The sequence below is a fragment of the Neltuma alba genome, unplaced genomic scaffold (genome assembly GCF_004799145.2).
Source record: "Neltuma alba isolate B1F8T4 unplaced genomic scaffold, ASM479914v2 tig00011992_pilon, whole genome shotgun sequence".
Classification (NCBI taxonomy): domain Eukaryota; kingdom Viridiplantae; phylum Streptophyta; class Magnoliopsida; order Fabales; family Fabaceae; genus Neltuma; species Neltuma alba.
This window is the reverse complement of record NW_021636565.1, coordinates 70,751-94,918: the sequence shown is the minus strand read 5'-3', so window position 1 is coordinate 94,918 and position 24,168 is coordinate 70,751. Positions and strand designations below refer to the sequence as shown.

General features: G+C 33.9%; 2 protein-coding genes and 1 pseudogene across 3 annotated transcripts; 2 read left to right on the top strand and 1 right to left on the bottom strand.

Moving 5' to 3' along the window:
• The first annotated feature begins 2,809 nt into the window (after positions 1 to 2,809).
• LOC114720617 (F-box/kelch-repeat protein At1g26930) lies at positions 2,810 to 6,117 on the top strand. 2 transcript variants are annotated; one of them, XM_028906280.1, is made up of 2 exons: positions 2,810 to 2,906; positions 3,797 to 6,117. In XM_028906280.1, exon 2 carries the CDS (start codon positions 3,944 to 3,946, stop codon positions 5,570 to 5,572), a length of 1,629 nt encoding a protein of 542 aa, XP_028762113.1. In that variant the 5' UTR covers positions 2,810 to 2,906; positions 3,797 to 3,943; the 3' UTR covers positions 5,573 to 6,117. The 2 variants fall into 2 exon arrangements, with proteins under 2 accessions (XP_028762113.1, XP_028762112.1); XM_028906279.1 differs by lacking the exon at positions 2,810 to 2,906 and adding an exon at positions 3,024 to 3,279.
• Positions 6,118 to 18,117: 12,000 nt separating this feature from the next.
• Positions 18,118 to 18,955, top strand: LOC114720620 (uncharacterized). Its single transcript, XM_028906283.1, has one exon. The coding sequence runs from the start codon at positions 18,249 to 18,251 to the stop codon at positions 18,774 to 18,776; it is 528 nt and encodes a 175-aa protein (XP_028762116.1). The 5' UTR covers positions 18,118 to 18,248; the 3' UTR covers positions 18,777 to 18,955.
• Positions 18,956 to 21,224: 2,269 nt separating this feature from the next.
• Positions 21,225 to 23,854, bottom strand: LOC114720611 (40S ribosomal protein S9-2-like; annotated as a pseudogene).
• Between the last annotated feature and the right edge of the window lie 314 nt (positions 23,855 to 24,168).

Genomic DNA, 24,168 nt, shown 5'->3' with positions numbered 1-24,168 from the left:
GGTCGCGCGCCTAGGCAAGAGAATCCAGAGGAAGCACGTATGCGGTGGCGCACGTGTTTGGGATTTAAATAGTGGTTGGCTCCAAAGCAAATAAAGTAATCCTCTCCTTCTCCTTCTCCACGAGCTGAGCAGGCAAATTAAAATTAAAAATAAAATAAAGAAATATACTATATCATATTAGGGAGTGGCAAGCAAACAGAAGTTTTGTGACTTCGAAAAGATAGATGAGATTGAGATCGCAAATGCATGCACATCAGCACATGCGACGCACCTTTCCCTCCACTTTCGGGCTCACTACACGACGTCGTCTCTATTCTCCGCTACCTCCTCCTCCTAATCCCTCTCAATAACTCCATCCACGAGGACATTGCTGTCTTTTCACCCCATGAATATTGCCTTTAACTACTACTTTTTTTAAAATAATAATTCATATAATTTTTTTTTAAAATGTGAGTGAGTGCAATTACACACCGTAAGAATATTATATAAAATGGAAGAGAAATAAGAGTAGTAATAATGGAGCAGAAAATAGGGGCACATATGTGTATGTATGTACGTAAAATAAATATGGTTGAAGTTTGGGAATAAAATAATAATTAGGAGTGATAGGGATAGAATTTGATAAATATTGACTTTGGTAAACAAAGGAGAATATATAGAGATGAGAGGAGAAAGAAAGACGGTGGGGACCAGTGACAGGACCAGAGAGCTGATTCCAACGAATGCTAGTTGTCCATCACAGCTAAGCCCCTCTTGTTTTCTCATTCCCCCCTTTCTCTCCCCCCCCCCCTCCCTCCCTTCCCTTATTATCCATTCATTAATCCCCTTTAATTTAATGCCTCCCTAAACTCCCCTATCTCTCTCCTCCTCCTCCTTTTTCACCCTACAATATTAATAATAAAATAATAAAATGTGTATGAAAAATAAAAATTTTATTTTCCCGATTCTACAACTCATTAAAATTATTTAAAATTACTTTAAAATAGTGAATGTGAAAAAAAATATTTTTCTAAATATACTCTTATTCACTAAGAAGTGAGATGAATTGGAGTTTTATACACGTACAGTTTAGGGATAATTTGGGGATATCCAAATATTAATCTTTGTAGAATTTAAATGAATGTCGTCCCACTTTTATGACCAGGGTTAAGTATTATTTATATTATCGTTGGAGATAAGTTGGAAAAAGGGGGGGGGGGGGAGAAAAGGTAAGAACATGGCATATCATATATGACCATTTTTGGCCAATATGCATAAATGATCATTCAAACCACGGAATTGAATTCAAAATTATGTTCCCCCCGCACACCATTAATACGCCAGCCGCTCCCACTTATACTATTTCCTCCCCCCCATTACACTCTCAGTTCCTCAAACGTCTCTCAATTAATTCTAAATAATACAACACACACATATGCATATATATATTTATATGTATAGATATTATCACTTTGTTTTTTTTTAATTAAAAAAGAAAGAAAGAAAGAAAGAGGAGATTGGAAGAAGGAGGGAAAATGCCGACCAAGATGGGTACTTTTGGGGGATGAGAAGGAACAGAATAAAAGAATGACAGAAAGAGATTGATTATAATCCAAAGCACGAAAGTGAAACGGGAAAAAAGTCCTCACCCCCTTGCTAATCAGCATTTTGGTTCACCGTTAATCAAATGCTCACACATGCATCCATCATTAAAAGCTTGATGTGATTTTACTTCCCCCATTTTCGTTCTCCTTTCTCTTTAAATTTCAACACCAATATTATGAGCCCCATATTAACCCAAAAAAAAAAAAAAGTCTTATAAGACCTTAGATTCTCTCTTTCCACTAGTTAGCTGCTTTCCAAATATTTGTATTCGTGACACATGCATATATGAAGCGATTAATTAAGGAAATATAATAAACATATTAATGCCAGATTACGATTAAAAAAAACCCCAAAAAAGAAAGAAGAAAAGTGTGAAATGATTATGTATGGGAGAATCTACAAACAGTGTGGTGCTGGAAAATTGTGCTCCATCAATTTCTTCATTTGCCGACCTGTCTTAATCCTGGGCACTATTTATTCCTCTGCGCAACCCCCCAATTAATTCAGATATTATTATTTAATTATGTTCATTAAGCACGGTTATTTGACCCTAATTTGCTTGATTTGTCGTTACTAATTTTTAATTAATATATAAAAAATTTATCATGGCAGGGACAAAAGACCGGAAAAAGGGAAAAAGGGAAAATTTTGACATGACAGTAAAATCAAAAAGGGCACGAGCCGAAAACGCAAAGAAGATTTGGGAACAGCAAAATGGAGCTAAATCTGCCTTTTTTGACTTAAGCGTTCTGATCTAAACCGTGTTCGGTAGTAGTAACAGTAATAATTATTAATCTTATTATAATTAATAAATAATTAACCTTTAATGACCATAATTTCCTTTTTATCGTTACAGAAAGAAAACAGCTGCTACGTTTGCTCCAATATTGACCAGTCAAAGGTCACATCGCATGGAGTTAAGCACCAGGTTAATTAACTGCCTGGGCAAAATGATATTAATCCGGGGTTTAGCTTTTTCATGATTCGTGTTGGACCAATGAAAACTCGCCATCCGATGGTACCGCGTCGCTGGTGACCACAGCCCCCGGCCGAATCATCACGAGAAATTGACCAGCCGATTATTTGGAATCAAAATCCGACGGTTCACAGAGACGTATGGGTAACGGAGAACTCCTCATCGCTTTCTCTTTCCTGCTTTTCAGTTTTTACTCTGAGTCAGCGAACCGGGGGGAAGGGCGGGGAGAGAGAGAGATTTGATTCTCCCGAGTCAACACGTGGCCAGACCGGCGGTTACCGGCCACCGGTTCCATAACGGCGACTGGCACGGCGAACCTATGATGGGCCCACCAACCACCGCCTCCGTCAGTTTCTTTCCTTCCTTTTTTTTTTTTTTGCCCTTTTAATATTAATATTAATTTCATAGCAAACAAAAAATATTAAGGAATTGTTAAATTATAAATTAGGATATGATTTAAGAGAGATAAGGCATGGAAGAGGGGTCCTCTATTGAGATTTTGCTCCAAACCTTCATTTGGTTTTGCACGGAGAATTTCAAGGAGCAACGGAGAACCAAGAACGCCAAGAACGGAGAGGGTCTAGAGAAAGAGAAAGGAGTCTTCTGGGTATACATGTAGTAGTGTGTGTTGAAGAGAGAGAGAGAGAGAGAGATTTGAAGATTGATGTCCAATTTGAAATTTGCCGATCGGGTTCCTTAATTTTTCTTCTTATCCAGTCGTAAGTCTGTTGCATTCTTATTTCTGGTTTTGAGCTTTCTTATGAATGAGACGATTAATAGCTTATGAATTGGGTTCCGGTGAAGATTTTTAGAGATCTAACTAAATTTCCCTTTCTGTCGAGGTTGGAGGCAAAAAAATTACTGGGCTGTATTCGAAATTAAATATTTGATTTCCACATTGGAATATTGGACTGGTTTCTTGTCACATTCGATTCCGTCATTTGAAATTCGTTGATGGGTGTTCATTTGAAGTTCGAATTGTTTGCGGTGTTTTGCTTTCTGGTATCTCTCCTTTGTTGACGAATTTGGTTCCACATAAGGCATTTACCTTTGCGCCTGGATAATTTTGCTGAATGGATTCTGATCTGTAATCGTGCTTTCATTTCATGTTGTGCTTTGGTTCAATTTTTAGCCAAGCGTGAGGAAGTTATTTAATATTCTGTGCAGATTTTCTGTTTCTGAGAAGAGGAGGAAAAAATTAACTTTTGAATTTCATTTCATTACTTGTTTGAATAGGTTCTTCATTTTGACCGAGCTTCTGGGGAGTTGCGGTGCTCCGATTGCTCCTCTCTCTGCTGTTGAATTTGTTTCTTCCAGTAAAGACAGAAGGAAGCGGATTGGGTTTGAGAACTTGTTGCCGCTTCGCGTTCTTGCCGCATAGACATGTTGGACGGTCGTTCCTGTGTATTTCCAAGGTTGTTTTCTGGCACTTGTCCGGCAGAGAGCAACTGGTCTTTCATGAATTATCTGCCGGACTTGGACATTAAAAATGGCAAGCGCCCTTTAGAAATCGATGGCGAGGATGGACCCCGGTCAAACAAGCTTACCAAGATATTGGACCATCGAGCTGAAGGGGTTTGGACTTTGCTTGAACAGCAATCTTGTCAGGTTGAAGATTCACTGGACTCTTCCGTTATTCCCCCAATGGACCAGGACGGATCCCAAATCCCGGGAAGGAGGAAGCACTGTGAGCCATTCAAAGATTTCAAGAGAGATGAAATGGCTGGAGCTGGGCCTGACCAACCCTCTGATGAACGAGAGCAGCATCATGCTGGCGATTCATCAGATTCTGTTGATTCTCAGTCTCATAATCAGCAGCAGGCCGGGGATTCTTCAGATTCCAGTGACCAGCAATCTAATGAAGAACAGCAGCAGCAGCGTGGCTCAGGTTCATTGAATTCTGGTAACCAACAATCTGATGAGCAGCAACAGCAGCAAGCTGGGGATTCATCTGCTTCTGGTTGTCTTTTTCCACGCATGAACCGCGACAGTTCAATTGCCTGTCTTAGCCGCTGTTCAAGGTCTGATTATGGTTCTCTTGCCTCACTAAACAGGAGCTTTTGTCACTTGATCCGAAGTGGTGAGCTCTACACTTGGAGGAGATTGAATGGCATCATTGAACACTGGATTTATTTTTCATGTGAGCTCCTTGAATGGGAAGCTTATGATCCAATTCGTCAGCGGTGGATGCATTTACCCAGGATGGCTTCTAATGAATGCTTCATGTGTTCTGATAAGGAGTCCTTGGCTGTAGGCACTGAACTTCTTGTATTTGGGAAGGAAATGACATCCCATGTCATTTACAGATACAGTCTTTTGACAAACTCGTGGTCATCTGGTATGAGAATGAATGCTCCTAGATGCCTGTTCGGATCTGCTAGCCTTGGAGAGATAGCGATTTTGGCTGGTGGTTGTGACTCAGAGGGGCGTATTCTCAGCTCAGCGGAACTCTATAATTCTGAGACTCAGACTTGGGAGGTTCTCCCAAGCATGAACAAGCCCAGGAAAATGTGTTCTGGGGTGTTTATGGATGGAAAATTCTATGTTATTGGGGGAATTGGAGGGCCAGAATCGAAGCTTCTTACTTGTGGTGAGGAGTACAATTTGCAGACAAGAACATGGACAGAAATTCCTAACATGTCCCCCGGACGTAGTGCTAGGGGGGCTGAAATGCCCGCTACTGCCGAGGCTCCACCTCTGGTTGCAGTTGTAGATGATGAATTGTACGCTGCTGATTATGCTGACATGGAAGTCAAGAAATATGACAAGGACAGGAAACAGTGGTCTGTTATTGGGAGACTGCCTGAACGGGCAGTTTCTGTGAATGGTTGGGGTCTTGCCTTCAGGGCCTGTGGGAATCGCCTTATTGTCATTGGTGGACCTAGGACTCATGGTGAGGGTTTTATTGAACTCAACGCATGGGTTCCCAGTGAAGGACCTCCCCAGTGGAACCTGCTTGCCAGAAAGCGGTCTGGTAACTTTGTTTATAATTGTGCTGTCATGGGATGCTGAGGGATTGTATTGTCAAGGGTTACACACTATAATGCTTCAAATCCAGTGGGATGCACAACATTCATTCATCCATTGACACAGGATGGTCTTGCTAAATATGCTAATTGGTACCTTCCCCCTTCTTTCTAAGTATTTCCTTGAAAAGGTGGGGGAGGATTGGGGGAAGAGATTCAGATTTTTCTCAAGATTGGCTGATAAGTTTTACTGAAGGAGGTCTTGAGTCTTTTAGCTTTAAAATTTCAATTAATATTTTCTTCCATTGAAATTGTATCTTCCCCCATTTTCCGTTGACATGAAATTTTCACAAGTTGGTTTCATGCAGCTCAGAATAGGTTAAATAATTGAAGTTCCAACACAATTGTAGGTTGTTAGTAGCGTTTGCCTAAGCCATTTGAAGAACATACAACTAGATATTTGATTTGAAGATCATACATTTTCTTAGATTGAAATGACAAAATAATTTCTGCGATTTGTTTTATTAATTTTGTATTATGTATCAATCCAATTTGCTATTTGAATTCAAGATCTCTGTATTTCGAGCTTTATTTAGTCTGGAAAGTAGTGGTGCATGACCAATTCGTATCAAAATTAAAATTCTCAGCGGTTCACTTATTGATTTTGGCGTAAGAGTTATAACAGCACAGAGGCTCGAACTAGGTAGATTTGCATCCCTAAAAATATACAGACTTCATGAAGAATGTGTTTCCCACACCTGTTGAAACAATAATTTTCGAATACAATTGTCAAGAATTGTCGGGACTCGGGGGGAGCAATACAGTTAATAAACATTGATGGAAATTTGTGCTGTATCATTTTCCCATAATCACTATGGTTATTGAATGTCGTTTAACTGGAAAACTCCTTGTTGTCTATGTAATTGCGTCAGCTATATTTGGATACCACTATTTCTAGTTTCTTGTACATGTAAATATTGTTATCAGAATTATGCTCTTATCTGATTAGTGCTAATCCTATTAAATGTTTATCTTGAGTCTTTCAATCGCAAGATTGTGGTAATGGTCCAGATTCCATCTGGCACAGCAGAGCTGCTTTAATTATCCTTGCCTGGTGGTTGCATCACCTTTATTGGTTATCCAATTCATATTGATAGCCAGATTATCAAATCTACTCCTCAAAGATCGATGTTTCGCTATCTTTTGCTCAAAGTTTTCTCACATTGATAGGAGTGTTGAAAGAGAGGCGTAGTACAATTTGAATAATTTGGATGTGTTAATTCTTGGGTTGCTTGTGATATCAGATCCCATTATTCTAGCTGTTACCTTCGATTGTGTATAGTTTTGTATTATCATCATTTTTGCTTTTTGCTTATTGCTCATGCTGTGTCGGTGTGTCCTGGTGTGTCTTTCATATATTTGCTTGGTTATGCCGCAGCAATATCTTCATCATGCCTCTCTCCTTTTCCTTCTGATTTATCTAAGATTTGAATTAGCTTTCTTGATATCATTTCCATTATTGTGAATTTGCAATGCCTTTAATTCTCGTATTGCATGGTACTACTTTCACTGGTGGATCAAGATCGTTGAAGCAATGAACTAGACCTTGAGTGGTTTATGGCGATCGGTTCATAAACTTAACTAGCACTAAAGCTAGGGAACTCTTTTCTCCTTGAGAAACTTCCACGGATTCCATGTAAGAAAATTAAACACCACCATGTTTGAAGAAATTTATTTATTTTTGATCAGTTTGACTTGTAAATGATGCAATTCAACATGTAAATATGGAAGTTTGGTTCATAAATATAAATTGTTCGATTTAACTTGTAAATAACCAACTTTACTTGTAAAGACAGTGCATGTTTGGATCAACGTTTTTAACAGAAAACTTGCATTGAAATGATGCAAACTCATGTTACTGGCAGATAAATGCTCAAACAAATGTTTGGGTTTTGGGTAAAAAGATAACCTAACACTAAAGCTAATTTTTTGAGCTTTTGCCATCACAAACGTGGAGAGAGAAAAGATGGTAATGAAAAAAGACAAAATAACTCCTAACAAACCTAACAATTTGATAATACATATTCTTAATATAAGAGTTGGATAACTGATTTGAAGATATTAATAAAATTAATTTAGTTATTTGTAATAAATTGATGTTGTTTTACCTAAAGTATTTTTGTTAATCATGTGCACTAAAACTACCCATTAATAAAAAACTCCTTAATATGTATAGTCTTTTTTTTTTAATGGAATATATGCATAATCACTACATGGATTACTTGGGAACAAAATAAATAAATAATTTATAATTTCAGAAGTAAACTAATTTTATTTTATCATAATAATTTTAGGTATTTTTTTTAACAATTATCACATTAAAAACATAAAATATCAAACTCTACTATTTAACAAAGTCTATGTCCTTTTCAGTTATTTTACAACTAAACTCACTTTTTTATTAATCATTCAAATAATTTTTAACTTTTTCAACTGACTTTTTATAAGCACATATCCAAATATAAATCATATTACACTAACTGACTTTTACTCTAACTTCAATTACAAAAGTCAGTTAGCATAAAAGTCAGTTTTCTTCCCCAAGATTTATGGATGATTTTCCCTTCCTCTTTTTTCTGACTACTATTTTGGTGTTTAATGTCAGGCTATGGAAATAAACTACGGTAAAAATACATTCAGCATCCTATTTCCAAGCACATTTAGCATCATGATATTTATGGTATGTTTAACATTCTAATATTATTTTTTTGGTACATCCAACATCTTTATGGTATTTTTTTATAGTTATATCTAGTACTATAATCTTTAGGGTGCTGGATGGACTAAAAATAAAATTACGATATTAAATACAAAAAAAAAAAATCATAATCAGAGTAATGAATGTATCAGAAAAAAGATCGTCATGATCATAGGATTGATGTCTGCGTGATGGGCATTTGCCAGCCGAATGAACTGCATTTGGGGTTATCGTGTTCATAAGTCTTTGGTAGAACCAAAGACTTGGCACGGTCTACCATCACACGTTTTTCCCACTTTAAAAGGGACTTGGCTTGGTCTTCGTTGGCATGCTCTGAAATTCGATAGCGATGTCTTATGTAGCTTCATCGTGCCAAACTTTCCACGCTTCTATCTTTCTCAAATTTCTTTAACTGCTCTTTTTTTTTTTTGGGTTCCCCACCCGGTTTACCAGAACTTTGCCCTGACTACGTCCAGATCTGACCTGCGTCGCGCACCTAGGTATGGTGGGTGAGTCTCCCAGCAGGGGTTTTCTGCATCCGTGAGTAATCAAACTCGAGACCTCACTTAAGCGGAACCGAGCCGCTTACCACTCGGACCAACCCTCATTGGTTCTTTAACTGCTCTTTGAGTCTGAAGACATATCCTAATTCTGGTAAGTTTCCGGGATTCAAGTCATAAAAAAAAAAAAAGTCTTTCTTGGGCCATGAAATTTTTTGGACCTTATTCCATGGAAGAAATTTCTTGGGCTTTGAGAGGCCCAAAGTGATGTATGCATTTTGAGCCCATGTTAAAAATTTGGCCAAGTCATTGCATAACTTTGGATTATACATAGATAATCTCCACCTCATAAACACATAATCTTTGGTTGAAAAAAAAAACGAATATAACCTAGATGTTTAGAAAATTATCTAGATATAACTCAAAGTTTAGGATTTATTTGCATAAAAATTAAATTTAAAACGCTATATGGTTAATAACATATTACATTCTGTCAAGGAAGTAAAATAATAATTTATGGAAAGGTGTTATTTGTGTAAACATAAAAGTTAAGGTCTTGCCAAATTCTAAAGATCAAAAGAAGCTATTTGCAGCTGATGTAATTTAGGCCAAAATTTTGTTAATAACAATGATAGTTTATCAGGATTGTGTCCAACAACGTTGTGATGACTCAAAAAGACAAAGAAAAGCATAAAATAACGTCAAATCTTACTCATCATGGATTTGATCAATTCAGGTCAGAAAAGCAGAAGATAAGAAAAGCATGTTTATTTCACTCAGGTCAGGTCCACTATCTGCTTTATTTTGTCAGCCCTGCATTTGATCTATTCAGCAGAACCTTGTTTGTTTCATTAACACGAGTATATTCATTAAGATATCGGAATAATCTTATCCATTTTATAATTCTTTTTCATCTGATAATCTGATGCGTGTGGAACAGAGAACCTCTCTGTTGAGACAGAGGACAGGAACCAAACTCTGGCAACTCCGTTAGAGGATGGATACGTGGTTTCCACTACATATGCCTCTCAAACTAAAACTGGGTCATGTGAGGCTGACAACTTTATAGCTTTTCCTTCCTGTCTGTATATATATATCCGATTCTAATTATAAGAATTAGTTGACTAATTTGAGAAGATTAAGAAAAAAAGTTAAGTTAGTTATTTGTGATAAATATGTGTTGTCTTTCCTAAAATATCTTTACTAATTAAGTGTATTGGTTATACTTACCATTGTTAGGAGGACTATCTTAAAAAAATACATAAATATGAAAAATAAAGTGGATTGAGATCTTATATTTAGGATCAAAATAAAAGTCAAATAAGAGGAGGTAGTATTTTTTAAAATTTCTTTTTCTGCTTTCTCAGGTGCCAGACAAGATTTGGGTTAATATCTGAAGAGAATCTTGAGGGCGGCCAATGGGTGTGGAAGTGTTTGGGATTGGATTGGTATCAAATCAAAGAGTGAGCTTCCGATACTCTGGAACTGACCACAGGCAGGCATCATGATCATGGTGTAAAAGGGGAACAAAACAATATCCCCTGTTTTAGTGCACAGAGGAGATGGCACTTGAAGCAGCATAAAGTGATGCTTTGGTGGTGTGGCATTTTGGACTCATTATCATCTCTCTTTCATCCCTCTTTTGATGGCTCTGATTTCATCTGCACCCACCACGTTCTTGTCTCCTTTTAAACCACCATCATCTCCAACCCCAACTTGTGACCAAACAACAAGTTCTTGCGTGGATATTTACTACTACTCACTTTATATTATCAAATTAATAGTGGTAGTATCAATCCTCTTATAATCTAGTAGCATCAAAACTTTTTAGTGAGTCAGAACCTGTGAGTTTGATCTCACTTATAATTTTCTCATGATCTAGTGACATGAAAATTTCTCATAATTCGTATTTAGTAGTTTGTGAGTTTAATATTACTGAGGATATTAATCACCAAATGATTGTGAGAGTTGGTTCACTTAATAATAGAGATATTTAGTACTGCTACTTGCTTTGTATTATTAGATTGTAAGGCTCAGTACTTGGGAGAGTTAGTTCAGTTAATAACAGATGATTATATTTTTATCTTTTAGGTTTTGTCACGCTCATAGTCATAGAAGCACTTTAGAAGTAGAACTTTTAGATTTAGATGCACTGAGTCATCAACCAATGCAGAGAAGCTTGAACAAAATCTGAAGAGAACTTGATTGCAATATTGGTTTTTTTTTTTTTTTGGGTTAAGATGTATCCGGCCTCGAAATATTTTGTGATGCATCCAATATTTTAAAATATTTTATGATATTTTATCTTTTAGTTTAGGTGTTGGATGTATCATAAAATACTTTATGTGCGTCTAATACTTTAAAATATTTTTTGGTGCAATCAATGTCAAAATAAAAAAAACATTTCAAGATTTTGAACACATCTAAATAATACTTAAGACACAAAATATTTTAAGATGTCAAATGCACCCAAAAAGATATTTTAGAGTACTGGATCCATCTTAACTTCTTTTTTTTTTCCCCTAACCCTTCCTACAAAAGAGGTAGGTATGTATGGCAGGAAAATTATAAATGGGGTGTCAAAAGTGAATGTTTTTTAAAAGTTGAAAATGAGAGCTTTACGGTTTAAGCATCCATTATGAACGCAATGACTTGTACTTTTAAAAATGAGATTCCACTTAACAGCAATTGTATTTTCGGTTTCATTCACCATTGAGTTGCGTTTCCTTTCAACTTAATCTCTTCAGGCGATGGTATTATTTACTTATTTTTCATAATTCACGTACTCCTCAAACTATCTTTTACAAAAAATTTAAATTATAATCTTACATATAAAAATAAATTTTAAAAAAAAGTGTTTGGCGTCATTTAGATTACAAGCCCCCAAAATAGTATTATTCAATTTGATTCTCAACAAATAAAAAAAATTAAGTTGTGGTTGGCTACTTTGTAACAGAAATTTCCCATTCATTTCTTAGTGTTTACCTCAACATCATTATCATCATGAAGGTTGATCTCTGAGTACTTTGTTTCATGTTTTTAATTTCACGTCAAGCTTGACTTCCATACAAATAGTAACAACCACATCAATATTTTAACACAATGTTAGAATTTTACCAAATGTAGACTTATTTTATGTAGCGGGTTGTCCTATGAAGCATATTAACATGGGAACACACAAACTTTTTAATCGTGGTGGCTTTATTTCTTTTGGGTTGGTTTTGGTAGTGGGAAAAGATCTGATAAGATATGATTTTGAGAAAACGATTGATTATTTTGAAGAAGAAAAATAAATAAAAAATAGAGTGAATAAAGTGAAGAAATAATATCAATTATCAGCAAAGAAAGTGAGGAATGAAAATTGACATGAACGGTGGAGAAACATTAAAGGAGAACAATCATGTTTGCATGATTGCTCCAACCAAAATATGATAGGTGGTTTGTGGGCATATGAATATTGGATATGCCTTCTTTTGTGTTATTTATTTAATTTAGGCTTAATTTGTTAAATTCTCCTTAATATGCTCATAATTATTATCATTATGCTTTTTTGAATTGTTTTTTTCTTTAAAATGATAGAGCCTAACAGTGGGGTCAAATCAACGACTTCCTACTTATAGAAAAGTTTTCATGCTATTATTAGTAATCAGACCATGAGACTATTGGCTTTTTTATTTCTTTATTTATGATTAATTTGTTAAATTCTGCTTAATATGCTTATAATTATTATTCATGTACTTTTAATGGATCAGAATCCAATTAATTAATCTTGGCCAAAAAAAGAATCCAATTAATTAAGAATCAATCTCCCATTACTAAGCAATGATATATGTGATTCCACTTATAATTGTACTTTGAGTGCGGTCAACTCAACTAATTATATATATTTTTGAGGGGTTTAATATTAATCGATATTTTAACATTTGTCCTTAATTCGAAGCCCTCAATTATTGCAGAAGAAGCATATGATGCTGTGGAAGGCAATATTCGAAATTTTTTTTCCTTTTATTTTACTTTCAATTCATTGTCATATCCCAGCAATAATGAGTATCCTGCACTATCTTTCCTCTCATCTAATTTTAAAATAAATTTGGAGACAAGATGAGAAATATACACTTCATATAAAGTTTTGTAGTGGCCTTTTTTTCCCTAAAAAAAAATTTTTACAATTGTTTTAGATATGGTAAAACTAGTTTATGCATAATTCTTTAATTTCTTTTAGAAAAATAGAGGACTTTTATCTCAGCAGAACAAATTAAAGAGTGGTGATGAGTGTGTCTATGTGGCAAGTTTTTAAGTGATGAGATGACTTTATCAAAAGTTCTTTTAATTCACAAAAAAAAAATTGCAACTTCTATTTACAACTGAACAATTTGTTGTGAAATCAATTTTTCAGGGATGTATTTATAATTTCGATCACAAATTTATAATTCACAATCATGTGAATTTTTTTTAAAAAAGATAGAGGTAGGCACAAGCAAAGATTAGTTAATCAATTAGATTAGATGGTAATCAAACTAAGCAATGGAATAACTTTTTCAAGCACTTCTCCTTAATCCAAATTAATTAATTATGCCACCTTACATTTATTTCATTTCAAAATAATCAATATCAGGTTGGATTGATTTTCGAATCTAAATCTCAGCTTAATTTAATCCAAGTCATTCCGTACTATTTAAAACTCGTGTAACTTTTTTGATTAGGTTGCTTCACATGAAAATTGGGATTTAAACTTTCAACCGATTGCTTAAGTGATGAAAGCCTTTATCACACACGCTATCCTGAATTGTTCTTTACTAAAAATATTACTTCTTATTCTTAATACAAGACTTAGTTGACTAATTTAAATAGATTAAAAAATTAATTAACTTAGTTATTTATAATAAATAAGTGTTGTTTTTCCTAAAATACCTTTGATAATTATGTATATTAGTTATAACTTCTATTTGATGAAACCTTTAATATGTGCAACTACTACAAGGAGTACCTTAAAAAAATAGATAAATATGTGAAAAAAATAAATTATGATCTTATATTTAAAACCAAATTAAATGTTAAACTAGCTCTTATATTAAGAGTAGGAGGTAATATTTATTGGTTTTTACTAACGATATTTATTGATAATAGTTACTAAGTGAAATTTTTTACAAACTTGTGGATTATGAATTATTTATGAATAAATGTAGTTGTTCATCAAGTTAATACTTTCAGTTTTTTTATTTGAAGTATTGAATGTAATTTATCTCAATTGCGAATTACGATATACATTTACCTATATTTGTCTTTGGAACCAAATATTTTTTTCTATTTTTTTAAAATACGACACGTAAATCAATCTTCAAACAATCTTCTATGCCCATTAGTTAACTTTTGATAATCCAATTTAAAAAACTCACGCTGTCTCATAAATTATATTGTTCAATCTCTTTGTAAGTAATTAAAGACATCTACTAATAAGTCTTGAAATAAAAGACTCTCCCTTTCACTTTTTTGAAATTTTTTTAATTCAATTATCCATTAATGGTAACTCAAATAGTTAAAAGGGTTAAAATTAGAGAATTAGATCTCATACTACTCATTTTCATTATTGACTGTCAATATTTGATTGGATCAAACCCAAGGCAGGACAAGATGTGCTTAAGTTTGACTAAGATTGATTGATTGACCATTTTTATTGATCCCATTATGAATTAAAAAAACAAGAAGAAAGATGGGATCTTGATGCCTTCGTTTTAATTAAAAAAAAATCAGTATAATTTTGTTTAAATTAATTCCCTTTTATTGATTTAATGTATTTAACATTTTTATATCAATCAAAGCCAAGAAAGAAGAGACAAAATGCGTACAAGGCGGCTTCATTTTTCCGCAGGTTGTTTGCCAACTTTCAATTTCTTAATTTTGATGATTGCTTAGGATGCTATTCTCCACAAAATTTATGAGCGAATTAAATTAATTAATTAATTAATAATTATTCTCCCTTATCATTTTCGAACTCCTAAATTTTTTAATGAATTAATTATGACGCCACGTACGATACCACCACTTGGCAATGAATAAACACCGTCCTTTTCTTAATTTGCACGACTCACTACTCCCAGAGCCATCGGAAAAAAATAAATAAATAAAAAATAAATTATGACACTTTTAATCATAAATAATGGGCATATGATCTAGATCGTAGCCCTAATCCTGACATATTAGAATAATTAATAAAGGTTATTAGTTGGTGTTGTTGAGGTTTTTGATGACAGGGCACGTGATATGATGAAGCATCTTTAGATTACTTTAGATTTTAATTAATAATTAATTATATATAATTTTGGGTACATGAATGCCTTACGCCTCTATTTAATAATTAAGAGGCACTCAGATGTGTGTCGTCCAATATTAATTATATAAAAATAGGACCAATGAATCTCAAGAAATGTTCAGTCCCAAAAAAAAAAAAAGAATCTCAAGAAATGTCTTAACATTATTATAAAATTTAAAGGCACTCATTAGGGCATACCCTATAATCTTGTCTTCGAATAATGCATTCCCTGTGGCGCCTTTCTAGGTCCAGTCAACCAACCCCAAACAAAAAGGCTTTTCTTGTTCGGGAAAAATATTTTTTTATTAAAGTAATATAAAATACGCTTTTAATCTTATTTATAAGAAATTTTTAACATGTTCCATTTTAAAATACTCTTTTAGAATCGGACGAAATTCTAAATCTCATTAATTTTATTTTAAAATTTAATATTTTTAATTTTATTTTTGTTTAATATATATACTTTTTAGATAATAATAATGATAATTTACAGAATAGTAAATTAAGAATAAAATTGTATATTTATATAATAAATTTAACGAGGTTAGTAAAAAAAATTCCTCTCATCTTTACCCTATAAATAGAACAAAAGTAATATACGAGCATCATTTATAATACCATTTGGTATTGGTTGATGGAATTACCTCTTCTTTTTATATTAATCTCTAAGAATAAGAAAAACAAATAATAGATTCCTTTCAACTTTGTTTGTTATATGTACAAAGATTGAGATCGTACTCTCAGCTGTTTATTTAAAGTATGAGAGTCTTTAACACCTACTATTGTCTAAATTATAAAATTTTTATCCATCTAAGCCTGACGGTTACCGACTTCAAATTAATTAGTAATAGTACATCATAGATAGATATATAATATTTGTTAAAAAAAATTGAAAAAAAGGAGATAACACATAAATGAGCAATCGTTGATAGTTGTGAAATACTTATCATGGATAAAAATACTCCCTCGGATCCTGGTCCTATTTGTAAGATACCAAAGGATGTATGAAATTTTAACCAGTCGTTTATTTTAATTTCTATTAGTTACATTTATATAATTGCATTAATTTTTATACCCACCTCTTTTTTCCACTCATTCTTTCTCCCTCCTCTAAATAAAAGTATTTTTTAAAAATTTTTTTTTACATATTTATTATTTTTAACTAATTTTAATCAATTTTTTATCCACATAATTCAGTTGTTCGTATCTTATACATAGGATCAAAAAGCCAAATATTTAGAATTCAATCAAAGTTTAAGAATATTGTGTGTGTGTGTCTGTGTGTGTGTTTATTTTTTTTTATAATTCAGAGTATCTTCAAACCACTTTAGACTTGAGATTAATCTCTGTCAGGTCGGGAATGTTAAGATTAAAATCCTCTCAACAAATGCGTTTTTGGGGATTCAAACTTCTATTCTTTTTTTTACGGGAGTAAGACTGTTGATCATCTCAACTAACAGTTTATTGGTATTTAAAAATATTATATTGGGTTGCTTTATCATGTGTGATATCAAAAGAAATGGGAGTTTCAAGAATGAAATGATTCGGTGAGCACTTTGTAAGCTTAGCGGCTATGCTTTACTTGTTTTACAAGTTCTGTTCATTTCTGTTCTGCCCCATTACTTCCTCTCTACTAAATTAATTATTAATTCAAATCTTTTCATTATATATCATCCCTTGTTTGCTACTATTGGATGCTTAATTTTTTATACCCAGCTAGATGCACTCTTTCAAATAACATTTAATATAGGATAAAAATAAAACAACTAATTAATATTTTTTTGGGATAAATTTTATTTTTCACACAATATTTTAGTGCTTGATCAATTGATATACTTATAATATTAAGAATTTAAGACTTATGCTTAGGAGAGTACTAACGGTTCTCCTCATTTTCCAGCTTATTTTGCTTTCCCATCGTGGAGGTTCTAGTCAAGGGGTCTCAAGCTCCCAATCCCACATTCCATGGCTTTTACATAAATATCCCTCATTTAAAATTAGCAAGATTAATTTTCGCAGCCCTTTTCCTTGAAACGACATTGAAACTTTTACCTAAAAACATTAAAAAATCATGTAGTGAGACACGTCGTCTCAATAAATCATAAGTTCGATTTACAGAAAATGCAATGAATGATTACAAGGCAATTAAGTGAGCTCAAAATAAATTTAAATATTAAGTAATAACAAAATTTTTCATACATACATTTCAAAGCCATTGTGAAATCCATAATGATAAATAATGCTAATAAGATCTCATAAATTCCCTTATATTCTTTTTGAAACATTTGATTGAACTCGAGGCTCATAAATATTAAAAAAGATGCGTTCTTATAATTAAATTGTTCTAAGCTCTTCAATAGAGAGATATAACTCAGTTAAAGGCCACGGAGCTCATAACTAGACCATGGATTTTGTCTCTTGAAAACTTAGAGAGGTGTCATATGTCTTCCAATAATCTAATCCTATACTTGATTAAAGGTAGAGTTGAGTGATATATTTAAATTTAATATTGATATTGATAAATTTATACAAATAATAGTTAGATTGATGAAAGGTGCTCAATTTTCTTTGAAATAGGTCAATAATATGAATCTTGTAAATTAAAAAAAATATCTCGAGAGAGTTACAACATGTGATGGCAATTGAATTTTCTTGGGTGCAACTTCCCCTCAGGCTTCAGTTGGTTTGCTCCAAAAATGTCACTGTCTTTGAGCCTTTGAATTTTCATGCGTTGCTTCTTCTTCAATGACCTTCACTTTCCCTCTCCCTCTTCTTCCACTGTCCATCTTCCACCTTGCTCCATCAAACTCCAAGACAACGGTCCTACCCTTCCCCATCCACCACCACCAACATAAACTAAATCCGTTTATTATATACTACTTATTGTTTAATTATTATGCTAGCACTTATCTGTGAATTTTCTAGGCAACTCTCTCTCTCTCTCTCTCACATAAAATTTCCCTCATATAATATTCCTCCACGCTTTCTCTTTTCTCTTACTTTGACCATTTCTCTCTCCTCCATCTTCCCCTATATAACCCTCACCTTCTTCCTCATCTTCATCGCCCTCCTCCTTCATCTCCTCGCCACTTCACTTGCTCTCTCATACCTGCGTCTCCAATTCTTCTGCGCTTTCTCTGCTAACTGATCACAAATGGAGCCTGTAGCATCCAAGAGGGCTAGACCCCAAGAAGAAGAAGAAGAAGTTAATAACAGTGAAGAATCGTTAAAGAGGCAAAAGCCTTACAGCCAAATACTCTCTCTTCTCGAATCAGAAGAAGAGGAATCCCCTCAAGATCTCTCTCCTCTCATCACCACTCTCCAACAAGAAATAACTTCTTCTGACCAGACCCCTTTGGCTCCGCCACCCGCGGAAAATTCTGAGGCCGTCGTCGTCCACCCAGAAACTCATCAGCAAAACCTTGCTTCTTCATCTTCTTCTTCTTCTGAAACCCCTTTCACAGAACCAGTGATGAGACATCTCCTGGAAGCTTCGGACGATGAGCTTGGAATCCCAAACACAGGGTGGGACTTTGGGGATGATTATGGGTTTAGTAGCAGTATTATGAACAATGATACAGAAGATATTAATGGGTTTGCTTCTCTCAGTGATGGCTTGTGGGAGTTTGAAGATGAAACTGCTAACTATTATACTTTGTTGCAGTCTCAGCTTTTTCTTTAGGTTCTTATTATGATTTTTGCTGAGACCCTAAGAAAGAATAGATACAAAGATAGGAGGAATTTTTTTTTTTTTAAGTTTTTCAATTTTCAATTATCTGCTTTTGTATAAAGATTATGGGTTGGGATGGAGCATTGGCATGCTAATGACCTAATTAACTGAAGCAGGATGTTGATCAACCATTTTCTTCCCTTCATTATTATATTTACTTTATCCTTAAATTTTTTAAATTTACTCGAAGAAAATTCATTGAACGGACTTAATATATATTTGCTTCTTAATTTTATTTAGGAATTTTGTTTTATATATATATATATATATATATATATCAGTTTCACACCTTGAAACGAGGCTAACTATAAACGATATAATAATTGATTCTATCTCATAAAGCAAAATATCCGATTATAGGACGATTGAATCGAAGATATTTGATTACTTTTTAAGTAAAGTTTAAGTTTAAACCTAATTAAATCATAACAATCATATATGTTTTTGCTTCCGCATTTCATTTTAGATTTTAGCTTTTAAATAAAGATTTCAGGTTCACTTCAGAGGAATCAATTAAAATAACTAGCAACTGCAATTGAGTCAAGAGGAAGGAATTTCATATTTTTTTTCAGTTATAGTTTTAATCTGGAATCTTAAGAAGAGAAAATGTTATACTGCAAGAAAAAATTTTACTCGAAGAACCACTTTATGTCACATTGTTCAAATAACAATTTATTCATGCAATCCAAAAAAAAAAAGAAAAACCAAAAACAATTTATTCACAAACAAGAAGGCCGAGGCCTCACAGTTTAATATTTAGTAAATTATATTACTACTATTATTTATTTTTAAAATAGATAGTTTTTACTAAATATCACAAATAATTAATACCGTGACAAGTGACAACAATATAATTATCAAATATCAAATAATACATGCAATAACACAATAAATATTGATATAAAATATCAAATTTATATCGAAGGATAACCCAATCTTCAAATTCTATGAAATGTAGGGGGATGTTACATGATAAATTAGTGTGTCTTTATACTTGTGTTTTCCCGCTTGTTTTTCTTCCATTTAGCTATCCACTTTTTATATGATTTTAAAATTGATCCTTTGTGGGCTAATTATCCATGTCCTTGGCTTGTATATCCTTAAGGGTCCGTTTTTGTACAAGGAAAATGAAAGGAAGGGAAGGCAAAGAAAAATTTTAATAAATCCAATATAAAAAATTAAATAAGTCAAACATTTTTAATTAATTTTTCTTATTTTTTTTATATCACATCTTAATTTTATTGAAATTTTATAGCCTTTTTTTTCCTTCAATTTTTAAATTAAATATTAAAATTTCCCTTCCCTTCATACCAAATATAGAGTTAATCTTTATGCAATTTGTCTGTGCAGGTATGCATATATGTACAAAAGAATTTTCCGTTAATTGCTTGACTTTGACTTGTGAGGTGGGGAGGAAAGGGCCACGGAAGAAAAAAAGCGCCGTGCCGTATCTGCCATGTTCCACAGTCTAAGTCCTTTCTACATTTTCTTCACTCATCAACACCCCATAATACTTCAAACAAGTTTTCTTTTGAAAAAGAAACTCGTTTACTAGAAGACTCAAGGAGATTTTTCCAGTTCGTTGACAGAACTGACACGAAAACCGCAAGATAACTCCACTGACTCTGATATCACCAACCCATCAATTTCCAAAATCAATGCTTGAAAATGCCTCTGCAACTGACAAGAATGAAGAATCCAAGCTTAGACCTTGACATGGGCAAACACAATCAATGCACTTACCAACAGATCAGTCTAGCAGCTTAAATGGGTCAGAGAAGAAGGGACCCTACCATTAGTGGCTTGAGAAGACTCCATTCAATCAAAATTTGCCAAGTTTTGATGATTGTGTCAAGAGAAAGACAAGTTGAGGCTTTGAAGGATCAGGGAATTACTGAAATTGAAATAAGTTGTGGACAAGAGGGAACCCAGAGAATCCTGGCCAGAGAGGCAATCCACCCATTAAATAAAGCCCCAATTCCAAAGAAATATTCCACGCATCAATAGGTTCCGTGCTCAGCCAATTCAGAAGTCCACTTTAACCAATTTCCCATTTATTCGGCTTTCATCCATTTCAGCATTTATTTTGCTATCGAAATATTTCTATGATTAAAAAAATAAATAATTTTGTAATATTACAAAAATTAAACATTTTCATGCATTTCTTAATCAATTTCATAACAAGAATATAATAAAATAATTCCCATTTATAGATATATATTAGCTGTACAAAAAATTGATTCTACGACTACAACGTGAAAACTACCAAGTCCTTGGCATTCATAACGTCCGACTTTGCAAGCCACCTTTCACTACACTTACAACAAAGATTAATAATGATACCGAATAAAAATAGCATTACTATAAAACGTGCATCCAAGAACCCAAGTAGGACCCCAGTAGGATTGAAAAATGTCATCCATGATGTTTGTCATTTTAATTAATAAAAAGTTATACACTTGAGAATGTTTGAAAAAATGGCGTGTAAACAGAAATCTTCTGAATGAACTAATGACTCAAGGTAAAACAGGAATTAAGAAAGGTCAAAATGTCAAAATAGTGAATCGTTCCCAGGAACAAAATCCTCCACCCTTAAAAAAATGGAAAAACCTGTATTTCTCAGCGTAGGAGGCATCTTCGTGACAGTATATCACAACTTCAATACAAGGCTCACTCTTCATCATCCTCATCTCCATCACCCCCAGCAGCTTTCTTAGCAGCTGCCCGCTGGTTCTTTCGCTTCACTCTTCCAGGACGTCCACCACCAAATGGATTCGTTAGAGAGAAGTCAATGTGTTTCTATGAGTCTAGCCTCACCATAAACGAGGGAATATTCACCACCTGCCTTCCTACCCTGTTAAAGGTATAAAATTAACCAGTGAACATAAGAAAATTAACGAATGTGTAAAACTGTGGAACTGTGATGTGTCCATGCATCCTACATGTTGAAGAATATGCAGCAGCCAGTATAGAACATAAGGCCTCATCAAGAAAATCTAATAAGGAGCGCGGGAATATAGAAGAGTGGACCATAACAAGTCAAGCAACAAATATAAACTCCCTACACAGGAGGCAAAGTGAAGTTTTCAGCAATTGCTTAATGATGAAGTGTTGACAGTGGGCCTATTCTCATTGGGCCTAACCCATAGATAACCCTAATTTATTATTACCGGTTACACTCTTTTAATTAGGATTATTTTTTCTGCCTTTTTATTTAGGGATTTCAGATAAGATTATTTCCTGATTTAGTGTGATTAGATTTGATGTATCATTTGAGAGAGATTCTATGCGATCTGATAGCACCCTCTTCTCCTATATGTATCGGTTTCTATAGTGGAATAAAATACAGATTTAAGCGTCCCAATAGCATCATGAAGTACATAAAAACGTGGTATGAGCTCAGTTGCATACATAAAAAATCCAATACAGTACTAGTATTGTAAGAGAATGGGCAGAATATGACAATCACCAGGGAAGGCAGATTTAAATCCACTTATCTTCCATTTCCATAGATGAAATATAATTTTTATTAAACACTTGAATATAAAAGGATGGCACTTAAGTAGTACTTCATAGACAAGATATTTTAAGATGCATGACACAATCCTGCCTGCGAGAGCTATTTTCTCAGGGATGGAGGGGGTCTACAAATAATTTGCTTCATACCATATTTTTCCATGGATGGATAAGCACTGATCCAAAAGTTGGTACCCTATCAACAAATAAGACTTACAGACCCAAGAATTTATGCACACAGCACTTTGGCAACTTCTCACGAAACTTAGTTGACTCCTCCAAGAACTTAGTTAGCAGCCAAAAGTTAAATCTAATACATATGTTAGATATTAAGACCATCCGTCTCAACAACCAAAACTACAAAACATCACATTGTTTGTAGGGGAAAATTTTCCCAACAGCGTCCTAGACTGGAATCTGTTTCCATCATCATTTAAAGCTTCAGGGCAAAGCCAATGACTATTCCACCTATGAAGATTTGATATATGAAAGAAATTTAAAATGATTCAAACGCAAATTAAATTTTTCACATCATCAAAAAGCTACAAAACTCTAAAAAGTGAATTTCGTGCCTGATATGCCTCTGCCTGATCAAAACTCTAGCGTGGTGGATGGACTTGGCCATGCCGGACTTTGAAGACCAGCGTCTGAAGACGACGCTCGAGGAAGTTCTCGACGGTAAGAGCCAAGACGCAATCGAGTTTGTTCTGGCTCTCATCGAGGGGACCGTACCTGTTCATCCTCCTAAGAAGAGCTTCGCCTTCGAAGATACGACGAGGATTCTTTTCATCGAGCGTGAGAAGCTCTCCAGCCGCATTACGTATCCGGCTGAGCGCATACTGAACCCTCCACAACTCCCTCTTGCAGCGAAGGCCGTGCTCCCCGACTCGTGACCTAAACGCTCCTTCTCATAGGGACGAGGAGGTTTCTTGAAGGTTTTACCATCTGCATTGCCACCGAATGTCACTCTCAAGATTTTAAACTGTGAAAACAAACAAAACCAGAGGAGAAACGGCACTTGCAGTTTCTATGGAATGAGACGTGCACCGTTGCGACCTACTGGTCACGCCCGAGGCCCGCCAAGAACAGAAAAAGGGATACTTCTGTGCTTCAAAATGTAAACCCTAATTTCCCATGAGCTGTGAGTTATTTCTTTGAAGGAATTACAGTCAAATATCACAAAAAAGAAATAATTATTAAAAAATCTTAATAATAACCTTAATAGTCTATAATAACAAATCCTATAGTAAGAATAACAACTTCTAAAACTTGTTTTTTAATTGTTTTCCTTGCTTGGAATGTCATTATAATTCTTCCTATGTCTTTTTTCTTTTTGGTTTTATCTAATTACAAAATAATAAAAGTTGAAAAAGCTTTTTTTTTAATGACTGCAAAATTGCTTCTTTTTTTTTCTTCCAATTTTGGTTACAAAAAATTTCATATTCATGAAAAAAATATATTATGAATAATATTTTTGTGATTTCCACATATCTCATATGTCTCATTACCTTCATTATTATATGTTGGAAGCGTTTGAATTAGCTTTTCAAAAGTGATTTTATAAGTTAAGTATGTAAGGATTTTTTTTTTTAATTGCCAAACTCCCTAGTTACGTCCTACTATTATAGAACTTGCTGATTAGTTAATTTTGTTAAGATTGAAGTTGTAAAATTATGCCCGTACGTATGTACTCAGTATTTTGAGGAGAAATAAGAAATATTCTCTCCAACTCTCTACTTATTTTTTCATTCTTTTCTTTATTTACATGACAAAATCATGAATGAATAGTTTATATGAAAATTTAATGTGATTCTTCAAAAGGGCATCT